General features: G+C 37.0%; 2 protein-coding genes across 6 annotated transcripts in view; both read left to right on the top strand.

The window, feature by feature from the left end:
- STYK1 (serine/threonine/tyrosine kinase 1) overlaps positions 1-2,879 on the top strand; it is a 46,291-nt gene extending 43,412 nt beyond the window's left edge. The window contains exon 13 of the mRNA XM_078075614.1: positions 2,809-2,879. Within this exon, the coding sequence (XP_077931740.1) occupies positions 2,809-2,831 (23 nt within the window). The 3' untranslated portion in view covers positions 2,832-2,879. The remainder of the gene's footprint in view (positions 1-2,808) is intronic.
- Positions 2,880-3,217: 338 nt separating this feature from the next.
- On the top strand, positions 3,218-11,701 carry MAGOHB (mago homolog B, exon junction complex subunit). Of its 5 annotated transcripts, none has more exons than XM_036076216.2 (5): positions 3,218-3,394; positions 6,207-6,265; positions 6,991-7,101; positions 9,084-9,166; positions 11,355-11,701. In XM_036076216.2, exons 1-5 carry the CDS (start codon positions 3,301-3,303, stop codon positions 11,452-11,454), a joined length of 447 nt encoding a protein of 148 aa, XP_035932109.2. In that variant the 5' UTR covers positions 3,218-3,300; the 3' UTR covers positions 11,455-11,701. The 5 variants fall into 5 exon arrangements, with proteins under 5 accessions (XP_035932109.2, XP_077931732.1, XP_077931733.1 ...); XM_078075606.1 differs by having other exon boundaries at positions 3,253-3,394; positions 6,163-6,265; XM_078075607.1 differs by having other exon boundaries at positions 3,299-3,433.
- The last annotated feature ends 1,440 nt before the right edge of the window (positions 11,702-13,141 follow it).

The raw sequence follows: 13,141 nt of genomic DNA, 5'->3' as shown, positions 1-13,141 counted from the left end.
GCAAAGGCAGAAATAGTACTTTATTTGGCTTCATTTAAGATGCCCAAACATTTGTTTTCATAAATAAACTGGTGATACTGGTAAGTATGCTCTAATTTGAACCCTACAGCAACTGAGATTGAGATTTCTCAGTGTCCGAAAAATATTTTCACTATTTCCAGCCCAAGTAAAAGGGTATGAAGTGGTTCTTATATAACTTCATTGTCCATAGACACACATGGCTATTTAAATATTAATTTAAATTCATACAAATGAAATAATATTTAAAAAGAAAAACTTCAGTTCCTGGTCTCGCCAGCCACATTCCAAGTGCTCAAGAGCCGTTCAGAACATTTCCACATCTCTGTTGTATAACATCCAAGAAGACCACAAAACACAAATGCTTTATCACTCTGCAATCCTTATCAGATACAAGAGATAGTGAGGCTTTTTTCATATATAAAGGATTAAGTACATATATTTTCACATTTCCTCTTAAAGACAGATAGGGTTAGAGAGGATTAGTCTTTACCTCAGAGGTGTTTTTAGGGAATAAAGACAATAACTGGCCTATAGATAAAGACCTCAACACTGTGCATTCCACATGCACTACTTACATTGTAGTAAATTCTGGTACCTGTAGCTCTCTTACGTAAGCATGAAGATGAACACTGGTATGTGTGCCAAAAATCTGGATGACATGGACTAGGGAATCTAAAGATATTGAATGAGGCTCTCTCCAAAAAACAAACCAAATGGATTACTGCTTATATTTTCAGAGCTACTATGGGATATTGTGGTCAAATTTCTGTGGGTTATTCTTGTAGTAAGTACACTGACCAACTCATCTGTTTGCCTGGGACTTTGCAGGCTTTAAAACTGAAAGTTCCACATCCCAGGAAACTCCCCAGTCCTGTTCAAACTGGAACAGTTAGTCACCTTAGTGGTAAGGGATAGTGCTTTATGTCTCTTGTATATTTTCCATAATGGCAGTATATATAGGAACTGAATAATCTTTCTGTATTAACATTTATACAATGGTTAATATAGATATTTATATTGACAGTTATATAAGTGTTCATATAGACTCAACATAATCTGGCCCAGTCTGCCTTTCTAGTTATTCTACTTGCATGAACCTTATCTTCTAACTATAGTGAATTTCTTCACTTTCCCAAATCACACACTTTCATACCACTGTGTCTTTGGTCAGGCTGTTTTCTGCCTGGAATTCTTTCTCTCCCTTTGAACATACACTGAACTTACTCAACTTGGTCTGATTCAAATTGTACCTCTTGTCACAATACTTCCCTTTCTTCAGTTTCCCCTATTCCCCAGTAAAATGACTTGCTTTTTCTGCTGTGCTACCAGCATTTAAAAATTTTCTTCCCCCTTTTTTTAAACAACTGATAATCAATTTATTAAAAAGGTTGATTTAAGCATCTGCAATGGTGACTTCAACCTCACCTCCTAGCTCAATAGTGATGGAAGTAATCTCCTTAACAATTCCAGAACTGTGCAAATCAATGAGTAGCTTGTGGGTCCAAGGAGTTTTTCTTGTAGTGATTCTCAAAGCCTTGGTAAGCATCTGAACTGGTCCTTTGACTTTGAGATTCTTTTCCTTTGTGCCTCTGATCAAGTCAGCACATACCTTCTCCAAAGATTTTACTTTGCGGCTGGTTAGAGTAATTCTAATTCAGTGAATCGCTGGTTTCCTGGGTGTCTTCCTGGTGTCTTTAAAAGTCATGGCTGCGGAGCTGCGTCCTGACTGACTTGTTCCTCTGCGAGAGTGAACCCTGGTGAGTCAGGAGCAGGAGCGGGGCATCCAAAGCTCCATTATTGCTGTGACTGCATCTTCCTCAATGAAAGAATAAAAAGAAAGAATAAAAATATTCTTTCTTGTAAGGTTTGCTTCCTTGTGTTAATATTTATCTACTGTTTGCTTTCTTCTCTGGACTAAAAGTGTAAAGGGCTCTAAAATTATTACCAGTGTCCATCCATTTCTGGCACATTTTAATAACGCCTGTTAAAATCATTATGTTTTATAAATTTTAAAGCTATTATACATTTATTATCTCATTTGATCTTCTCAACAATTCCTAAGCTTCGCAAAGTTGATTGTAGGATATTGTAGGATATTCATTTGGTTGGTGAACAAACAGGCGTAGACAGTGACTAAGTAACCAAGGTTAGTAGAGGTAAGTGATGGGAACGAATCCCAGGTCTTCTGACTGCCACTCTTTCTTCTAAATCCTGCTGAAGGTTAAAGGTCACCCAACAGAATTACTCTGTTGGTAAAAACAGGGTGATCGATAATATTTCAAAAGTAGACTTTGTATAAAAGTTCACCTTGTCTTTCTACCTCCTTCAAAACCCATTCCACATTGCAGCATTCCTTCATCTCCCCAATTTAATTCTTTCTGGTAAGAAACGTGGGCTGGGGCGCCTGAGCGGCTCAGTCGGTTGGGCCTCTGCCTTCCGCTCAGGTCATGATCCGGGAGTCCCTAATGGAGCCCCACATAGGGCTCCCTGCTCAGCGGGGAGTCTGCTTCTCCCTCTGCCCCTCCCTCTGCTCATACTCTCTCTCTCAAATAAATAAAATCTTTAAAAAGAAAAAAAAAAAAAAAAACGTGGGCTAAACCATTTGATCTTAAGTCAAATTGCCAAAACTACACAGGCTACTAAAGATTAACCCTTATTGAATGATGAAAGTTTTACTATTAAGAGTAACTCTTCTACCGTGACTATCAGAGATCTTTCGTTTCAATGTGCTTTTTAAACGTCAGACCTCTTTTCTGATGGATTCTTTCTACTTCGTCTCTATTCTAGGCTTCGAGCTGCCGGATAACTAGCAGTCATTGTCCAGAGGGCAAAGCTCCGGTTAGGAATCTAACTGGAGCAAAGAGAGGTAATCCCGGTCTACCATGCTGATTCTGGGCTTTATCTTTCTCATTCCACCAGTTAGAGGGGAATAATGCCACACCCACCTCGTGAGGACAGGATGCCGCGAGAATTAGAGACCCGAAAAGTAAAAGCGACTTGCAAACCTTAATTCTAAACCCATAAAAAATGCGATCACATTTTCCACACTTCCGTGCTTTGCTAATATAATCTTATCCACTTAATTTTGGGGAAAAAAATGTTCCTCTCGCCCCGGCGCCTCCAAGACTCTGGAACGAGAGTTAGCCTTCCCGCTTTCCTTTGGTGACCTGGGACCGGGAAGGCGCGCCCGCAGTGACGCATTTATCCCGGGCGATGACGTCGCTACCAGGCGCCCGGCGGCACGTTGGCCAGGCCTTGGGCTGGCTTTAGGGGGTAAAAATGGCTATGGCCAGCGATTTCTACCTGCGCTACTACGTAGGTCACAAGGGCAAGTTTGGACACGAGTTTCTGGAGTTCGAGTTTCGGCCAGACGGTGAGCAGAGGAGCGGCGCCGCCGCTGCAGCTTAGCTCGGTGCGCGGCTAGGGTAAGCGGGGTGGAGAGGACGCGGAGGAGGAGAAGTGGGGTGATTCCGCTTCAGTGGGCTTGCAAGTATATATTGGGGACTGAGGTCACTGCTGGAGCCGAAGTAAATCCGAACCGAAGACTATCAGAAGCATTCATTGGATCTGTGAATAAAAGAAAATTAATGGGTGTAAGTTAATTCAGAAAATCTGATCCTGCCAGATACTGAAAACTTGAACACAGGGTAATTAGAATCTTCAGAGTAGGTCTCATCCCTTTTCCTAGACACGTGGCCTTACATACAGCGCTTAAATGAATACAGTGGTTGAACGGGGAGTCCGAAAATTACCGGTCACCGGAAGATTTTAAGCATCCATTGGACAACCGCGTGATGGGATGTTCTTTAAAATGTTCAGGGATGACGTCAAGTAAACTAGATGGCTTCCGGTGCGCTGAACTGAAGAAGGGAGCTCCACGTGTAGGAACATGAGTGTAGTAATTATGTGTTTTGGGTGCTTAAATATAGTTGATGTTCCCCATAGGATGCATTAAGAATAAAAAGGGGGGAATGGTTAGGAGTCAAGGAAAGCTTCCTAGAGAAGGTAACAGTTGAAATTGTAGCTGGTGCGCAGGGCTGCTCTGGGTTTCCCAAACAGACCAGATTGGGGGCTCACCGCTGACAAAATCCAAAGGCAGAGAATCTACTGGTGGTGAGACAAGAAAGGAATTTATTTCAGAGAGGCTGGCACCGGGAAGACAGTGCACTAGCATCTCAAAGACTGTCTCCAAAATGCCAACAATACTTAACCAAAAAAATATGGGGCGAAGGTGGGTTTGAGATCATAATAATGTAGGTAGCCAAAGTTCTCTTTCAAGATGAGTCTTGAAATGAGAATAGGTGTTTTCTTGGCCTGTGAGGGGAAAAAAACCATTCAGACTGCTGAAAACAGCATGAGCAAAGGGTGAGGTGGGACTGTCTGCTGCCCTGTAGGTGCAGCATATTCTATCATTTGAGAGCCCTGATTCTCTTTAGAGAGTATATCTCTTTAGATATACTGAACTCTGCTTAGAACAGGGATGGTCCACCTGCATAGACTTTTCTTTCTTTGAATGCGTGTTATGTGCAAGGCAACATGTAAACACAAAAATTGAGGGTACAATAATGAGTAAGTCTCTTTAATTTCTCTGAAGGAACTATGTCTTGGTGGGTGACACAGACATGAAACTAGCCATAAAACAGTGTGGATATTAAGTGGTGTATTATGCTTTGGACAAAGTTCTGTGAGAGTGAAAAAAAAAGTGGAGAAGCATCACATGTTAGGAAAAGGAAGAGTATCAGACATTTAAGGAAGAACTCAAGGTAGCTACAGCCCTGCAGTTCAGAAACCTTAATCACTTTATTCCCCCTTGTTCTTCCCATGTCTCTTTTAAATTTAGCTAAGGAGCCAAATTTATCTGAATTCTCCATCTATTCTTTTCTTAGGTGATACTGTTTTTAGTGCCTTTGCCTTTGAACAGCTTTCAGCTTGCCTATATCATGTTTAGCCAGTCACATAAATTAAGTAGGCTGATATTATCACGGAGAGTTCATGCTAGAACAGTGATTCTCATCCGGTTATCTGGCACCATACCATTCCACATATTTCCTTCAGTAGTGAGGGGGTCACCTCATTAGGGAAACCTGTCATTTCAGAGATCAGGACCACATTACATTTGTGTCTGAGCAACTGACCATAGCCATGATGAGAAGCATGCATCCCGGGAGTACAAAAGTAATGATGGATTAAAATTAAATACGGGTCAGCTAACAAACTGACCAACTTTTGTCTAGAAGCAGTACATAGTTCGTATGCATCTTAGTTACAGTGCTAAAATAGTAGCATTGCCATATTGTGTACATACATTAATTTGAAGGAAATAATTTTTGGAGTATTGGGGAAAGCATGAGTATTGGAAGAAGGTAGACCTAGAAATGAATCTTTTTGACCCTGGGCAAGTTACTTAACTCTGTTCTCTCAAGTATAAATAGATGAGAGAACAAAACCTATTAAGTGTTGTTTTACCAATTAGATTAAATTTTCTGGGTAAATCACTTAGGGCCAATACAGATATATAACATAGGCTTTAAAAAGAAATGTTAGTTCCTTTTTCAGATTCCCTGTCTAGTTCATGACATAGCTTAAGCAAATGAGGCTTAAGAATGACCCTCCTAGGGGGAACAATGAAGGGGGGGGAAATCGGAGGGGGAGACGAACCATGAGAGACGATGAACTCTGAAAAACAAACTGAGGGTTCTAGAGGGGAGGGGGGTGGGAGCATGGGTTAGCCTGGTGATGGGTATTAAAGAGGGCACGTTCTGCATGGAGCACTGGGTGTTATGCACAAACAATGAATCATGGAACACTACACCAGAAACTAATGATGTAATGTGTGGTGATTAACGTAACATAATAAAAAAAAAATGACCCCTCCTATTATATTGAATTATATTGAAGGCATAAAATATTTAAAAATTATGTTGAATGTTTAAAAATTCAACTATTGAAGGTATGAAAGTTTTGAAAATGATTGGCTTCAACTTTAGCCAACTTTTTACCAACAAATATTTGAGTGTTTACAGGTCTAGCATTGATCTTATGCTAAAAGGGTGGAAATATTAATAAAAGTAGTAGTATAAAATGGTCTGTACCTTTGAAATTGCTTACAATGTCATTTCTTTATTATTTTTTTTTTTTTAGTGGTTTTTGCTGTTATAGATTGAATTTTTTTCCACTCCCCACAGGAAAGCTTAGATATGCCAACAACAGCAATTACAAAAATGATGTCATGATCAGAAAGGAGGTAAGTTCTTTCAGATGTCTAATTTTTTACATTTAGACCATTTTCTTCATGTCTTTTTTTGAATTTACAAAAGTACATCTCAGGCTGTATTGCTTGTAAAGAAGCCAATTTATAGATTGAAAAAGGAGTCTATTTAAATAGATCTAAATGTAGCATGTGTAACAGCCAAAGAAGCAATCTGATTATATTAAGTTGTAGTTCCATCTTTGAACATATAATTTCATTCATTTCATAATTAGCTTTGTCTTTTTATCCCATTCCCTATTTAAACTAATTGATAGTCAAGATTTAAATACAGTATTTTACAGAATTTTAAATGAAAGGCCCAAAAGTTAAGGATAAGAAAAAGCTCAAAGCAGTGACTGTGATGTCTACTTGTATTTGTCTCTGTTCACCTCACAGATTTTCTGTTATCATTGTTAACCACTCAGAGGTATTTGAGTCCCGTGTTAAAAGGCAGGATCCAGGGTTTTAAAAGGGGGCTAGTGTAAGTTATCTTTTTTTTAAAATTTGGAAACAAATACATATTAAAGGAAAGGGCTAGAGAGTTAATAAAATCATAAGGATGAGTGATTATCTCCCATCTTGTACTTTTAGGATCAGTATTAGATTCTTCTGTGATATTCTCTTTGAATATTTAGGGTTTGTAACTTCATATTATGATTTCATTCTGAGTTGTGGGAAGTAATAGACATTGTGGAATTTTTATTGTAACTTGTTTTCAGGCTTATGTGCACAAGAGTGTAATGGAGGAACTGAAGAGGATTATTGACGACAGTGAAATTACAAAAGAAGATGATGCTTTGTGGCCTCCCCCTGACAGAGTTGGCCGACAGGTTCGTATTCAGTAGTTCTTTACGTGCATACGTGTTGGAAATTGGTGATATAATTGTTACGTTTCTCCATATTTACTTAGCATAGTTCCTCCTTGATTCTTTGGTTTTCCATTTAGTAGGCACCCGGTAAATACTCTTTAATTTTATTTCACTTAGTTTCATTTTCTGTTCTACCTCTGAATTGTAAAGGAGTCAGTGCAGAGCTCTAAACTTAGACATCTTTCTGAGCAGTCTTCTCTGTAGCCTCACCGGTTAAAGTTAGGATGTTTTCACACTGTTAATGGATAATTGCTATTGTATATTAATTACTTCTGTTAAGAATAAGTACAGTGTTTGTGAAATTCAAGAGAGGATTCTTATTGATTGTAAAATTCACTTTCTTCATTTTTATAACTTTGAGAACTCTTATTTGTACCCTTATGCCCAAGAGAGGGATTTAATTGGTTTCTTTTTCAAACTGATCATTGCTTTTGCTTCTTATTCCCTTCAGAGTAATTAATGTTTCTCAAAGGGCTTCTGGAGAAGTTTGAAGGCTTAATTTCACTCTGTAGAAAGACAGTTTGGGTTTTTTCAACTCTTGAAGAAATGAGATACAACTCCTGGAGGAAGAAATACTTAATTTCACTTTTATATATTCCTGAGAATTATACTTTATATCCCCTTCTTTGACTAGAAGCAAATGTGGAGAAATCAAATAGATGCTGACATTCTGTAGCAGTCATTTACCTCTTCTATTTAAAGAAGTATTATTTAGGAAAGCAAAGGTAATAGTTAACAGTATTTATGTTACACATTGTAAATACTTTTAAAAAGTAAATTTAAATCTTGGTTTGTTTTATGCTGTAGGTACATACGTACTAAAAAACAGACACTACAACAGTAAACCTTTTATCTCTTTTAGACTCAGGGAGAACCCAGTATTTTCATCTACCGACTTGATGATGTATTTATATGTTTTGGTTAGTGGGGAGGGGTAGGCATGTTCCAGAAATCATCTGTTGGGTCTTTAAGTCAAAGATTTTATGATCGTTTGAGAGCCTTAGTTAGTTCTCCATTTTGTGCGTGCCAAAAACTGTGCATAATTAGGTCCCATAATGAAATACAGAGCTAAGACCATCTTTAATGGCATTTGTTATTTAACCTGATAAATCACTACACACATAGCCTCATAATTATTGGTTTTAGATTTGCAGATAAAATCTAGAGAACAATTTCTACAATAATTATGGCACACTAAGAATGTCTACAGTATGTTGTATTTGTTTTAGTAGGTCTTAATTTTCAATGCTTTGTGAAGTAAAATCACAATGAGTCTTTCAGTCTTAACAGCCGAGGACTCAAAATATCAATACCATCACTTACTCGTGATTGTAAATACATCAGTGTTTTTTTCCTATGCTTTATGAGTCTTGTATTTTGCATTTGTAAAATACCCTGAGAAGAGTGTTTTAGGGATTACAGAGTATGTTTGTAAAGTCCCCAGCAGCAGGGCCTCATACATAGTAGATGCCCAAGTGGTGCTATTAGTATTGTGCGTTTTATTTATAAAGCCTGGTAGAAAGGTTAAATGTGCTTGTATTTATTTATTAAAAATAGGTTTATACCCATATTTACAGCATTGTGCTTCAAAGTTATGTCTTCAGTTTTTACTGACATAAGAAATGTTTATGTGTACTCTTATATATATCATTCATATTTATAGTGTCTTATTTATGAGATCTCTGGAAAGCAATTCTTGGTTAATCCTAATATTGGGGACTCCTGAGCAGTTAGTTGATGAGGTTTTTATTTTACAGACATAGTTTATGTCTGTCAGGTTAAGTTTCTTTTCCTTTTTCTTTTCTTTTCTTTTCTTTCTTTTCTTTCTTCTTTATGACTGCTAGAAAACTTGCAGCTAAATTGGGACCTCTTGGTAACAAGAATACCAATACCTCTGAGTGGAGTTTTATATTAACTACATTAATCTATTTTATTTTTTTCAGGAGCTTGAAATTGTAATTGGAGATGAACATATTTCTTTTACAACATCGAAAATAGGTTCTCTTATTGATGTAAATCAGTCAAAGTAAGTATGCTGAAGTATTTTAACTAAATTGATGTAATTTAGGGATGTCTGGGTGGCTCAGTCAGTTAAGTGTCTGCCTTCGGCTCAGGTCATGATCCCAGGGTCCTGGGATTGAGTCCTGCATCGGGCTCCGTTCTCAGCGGGGAGCCTGCTTCTCCCTCTGCCTGCCGCTCCCCCTGCCTGTACTCTCTCTCTCTCTGACAAATAAATAAAATCTAAAAAAAAAAAAAAAATTGACATAATTTATTTGAGAGGGTCATTTTAGAACAATAGCCAGTTTTCTAGGATTATTTCAGTGGCAATTTATCGGTTTATTCTGCAGATATAATTTTGACTTTTATGTCATTGAAGACTTGCTGTCAAATACTTAGCAGTGTATTTTTCTGATTGTCAAATCTTAATCTGACCATATGCATAACAGCAACCAAATTTTAATAGCTATTTTTGGTAAAAATCTGGATAGAGTTTCATAAAACTTAAAAGAAATCCTTATTGGATTATATCAGCCTCATTAGCCTAATACCACATCATTCTCCTCCTTGAGTTTAATATTTGAAAGAAATTGAAGAAAGTCAGTATAACTTAAGTATGGCTTTAGCTTCCTCTGTCTTCCCAAGTTTATCTCCTCTGGGCCTTTGTAGGACACAGTATTGTTTTTGTCTGAAAAATTTCTATGCTTCCACTTCTTTTCTGTCTTAGGCCTCAGAATGTTTTCTTAGTGCTCTTTCTTCTATCACCCTAACTTGTAAGAACTTACTTGCTTGCTTTTCTGGTTTGAATGTGAACTCCATGAGAATCTTGCTGTGTCACCAAAGTTAGCACAGTGCCTGGCATACAAGAAGTGCTTTGTAAATATTTATTAGAGGAAGGGAGAAAGGAATGAATGCATAGTCACTATTGGATACAAAAGGCTACATTCATAAAGACCAATCAGATACTTTTGAACTATCAAGTTGATTTTCCCACAGTTGATGAGGATGTGGCATTCATACCCTAACTAGGATTTTAAATTGGTACAGTGTTTTTTGGAAAACAGTTTGATAATTATGCATCAAAAGCTGCTAGCATTTTATTTTTTTAATTTATTTTTATTTTTATTTAAATCCAGTTAGTTAACATATAATATATTGTTAGTTTCAGAGGTAGAGGTCAGTGATTCATCAGTTTTATATAGTACCCAGTGTTCATTACATCATGAAGCTGCTAACATTTTAAATTCATGGTTGCTGGAGGGGAGGGGGCTGAGGGGATGGGGTAACTGGGTGATGGACATTAGGGAGGGTTGTAATGAGCACTGGATATTACATAACACTGATGAATCACAGTCCTGTACCCCTGAAACAAATAATACATTATATGTTAATTAACTAAATTAAAAAAAAATAAAAAAAATAAATTCATCTTTGACTTAGTAATTTCATTTCTGAGCATCTACTTTAGGGAAATACTCTCAAATAATGAAAATGCTGTATTCATGAAGATGGTCATTGACGTCTTTTTTTTTTTTTTTAAGATTTTTTATTTATTTGAGAGAGAGACACACAGCGAGAGGGAACACAAGCAGGGGGAGTGGGAGAGGGAGAAGCAGGCCTCCCGCCAAGCAGGGAGCCCGATGTGGGGCTCGATCCCAGGACCCTGAGATCATGACCCAAGCCAAAGGCAGACGCTTAACAACTGAGCCACCCAGGTGCCCGGTCATTGAAGTCTTATAATTGGGGAGAAATCCAAATGTTTAACAAAGAGAATTATTGATAATTCACAAATGAAGGAAAAAGTAATATTAAAGAAGGAAAAAGTAATACTAAAAAGGGCACAGGGAATGATTTTAGTTAAGAAAATAGAGAAATGCCAAAATATTTATAGTTATCCTGGGAGGAGTGACATTTTATAGTATTAGGGGTATTATTTTTTTCTGTCTTTATAATTTTATCTGCCTTCTACGTTCTTATGTATAGCTATTTCTTTTATAAGAAAATAAACACCTTAAATATGAATGAAATATAAATATGAATGAATACAAAAATGAATTTTGTAGAAAAGACAGAGATGGTAATCAGTATGTTCATTTTAGTTGCAGCAAATCCTTTCTCCTGAATTCCTTTGTTTTGTTTTGTTTTGGGAATTAACTTTAAAATTATGTGTTTCATCTTAGGAACAAAAAAGTAACTTTTACCTTTTTAAATTTTAGGGATCCTGAAGGCCTTCGAGTATTTTACTATTTGGTACAGGACCTGAAATGTTTAGTTTTTAGTCTTATTGGATTACATTTCAAGATTAAGCCAATCTAAATTGTATGTTTTTGAAGCTGTTTTTATATTTAATTAAGGGATGGGTTTGTCATTTACCCTATTGGGATTTTTATAAATGTGAAATTTTTTTTGTATGCCAACTAGAAATAAGGAAATACATAAGCAGGCTTAATGATTATTCTCATTTGGGTCCAAGTGGTCTGGACAGTCCTCACACATGAAATTCTGTAAATAAAAGCAACCTTTTGTTGAGAGTTTGCTCTAATAAAACATATCAAAGCCCGGATGGAGAGTGGGTTTGTTTGTTTTTTTTCTTTTTTTCAGAAGGCTAAGTCTCTTTATTCACTTTAAGATAATAAAGAATTGTTCTAGTAGGTACATCCTATGGCAGAAGTTCTTTCAGGCAGAAGAATGCTGCCAGATTTTCATCCATTAAAGGCAATTGCAGATCTCTCCTTATTTCTTCCATACCTAATGGGACGTAATTTTTGGTGCCTATAGAAGTTGTTTACAGAAGGTTCTGGATTTTTCACATGTATCCCAAACCCCTCAGAATTATTAAAATTTAAATATTTTTGGTGTAATCAGTAATTGCCTAAAGGGTTACAAGAGTCAAGTCAGCACCCCAGGTGAAACACATCTTCTGTTATGCCCTTATTCCTTATTTCACAGTAGATTTTTGTCAATAAGATATTTTGGAATATATTTTGTGTTTCTGTAGGAACTAAATGAGTTCTCAGCATTACAAGTTATTTAAAATTGAGGCTTTAATGCATGTGTGTGTGTGTGTGTATTCTAACTATTAATGAGCATAGGTTTAACTCATGATTCTCAGTCCTGCAACCTCTTTCTGATAGACTTGGTCTTTCATTACTTCCCTGTTAGCAACTATGCCCTGGGATTGTTAATCCCCCATCTGAACCCCCACTCTTTAAAAGTGTGCAGTCCTGGTAGTGATAATTCACTCCCCCTTGGGACAGTCAGAACTGACCTTATTGGGAAGAGTTGGTCTCTGAAGTTTGCCAGTATTCCTGAGCTCGGTTCTAGAGTGGTTCTGGCCAGTACATTTCTTTGAGATAATAGAGACGTTATGTCTCTGTAGTCCAATAAGGTAGTCACTAGGTACTCTACGTGGCAACTTAAGTATTTGAGATGTGGCTAGTATAACTGAATTTATAGTTCTATTAAACTTTTTTCAAATTTTATTATGAAGAATTTCAAGCATAGAAATTGTTACAAGAATTGTAAAATGAATATCCATCTGCCAGTTCAGATTCTATAATGAACAATTTTTTACTGAAGTAAGTCTGTTCTAAGTCATGTCCTGTTGATTTTTCATGTAAGACTAAAATGGTATATTGCTGTCAACAAACCATTTTTTTTTTTAGTGCTATTTAATTTTGATTAAATGTAGATAGCCAGTGTGCCTTGTAGCTACCCTTTGGATATTGTAGCTCTAGAGCATGTCTTGGCAGCATGTTTGCCATGGAGTCCTGTCTGGTCTTTCACACTATGTAAACAATCCATGGCCATCCTCCAGGTTTGTCCTGAAAAGTCACCTGATCTCCACTGTGCAAGACTATACTGTTATCACCTCCAGGTCTCTTAACGATAATAAACATTTCTGTTCAAGTTGTAGACCTTGTTGGATATGCGTTGTCAAATCATGTAATTTTCTTATACTTAGATGTCAACCTCAAGGAAGAAGGGAGAAATGATTGCTCTT

Source organism: Halichoerus grypus, chromosome 6 (assembly GCF_964656455.1).
Source record: "Halichoerus grypus chromosome 6, mHalGry1.hap1.1, whole genome shotgun sequence".
Classification (NCBI taxonomy): Eukaryota; Metazoa; Chordata; class Mammalia; order Carnivora; family Phocidae; genus Halichoerus; species Halichoerus grypus.
The sequence above is the reverse complement of the archived record's forward strand: the minus strand, read 5'-3'. Positions and strand labels throughout refer to the sequence as shown.

Coding starts and splice junctions, on each gene's coding strand:
- MAGOHB (XM_036076216.2), top strand. CDS start 3,301: ATGGCTATGGCCAGCGATTTCTACCTGCGCTACTACGTAGGTCACAAG. Junction 6,266..6,990: donor ATGTCATGATCAGAAAGGAG/GTAAGTTCTTTC, acceptor ACTTGTTTTCAG/GCTTATGTGCACAAGAGTGT. Junction 7,102..9,083: donor CTGACAGAGTTGGCCGACAG/GTTCGTATTCAG, acceptor TATTTTTTTCAG/GAGCTTGAAATTGTAATTGG.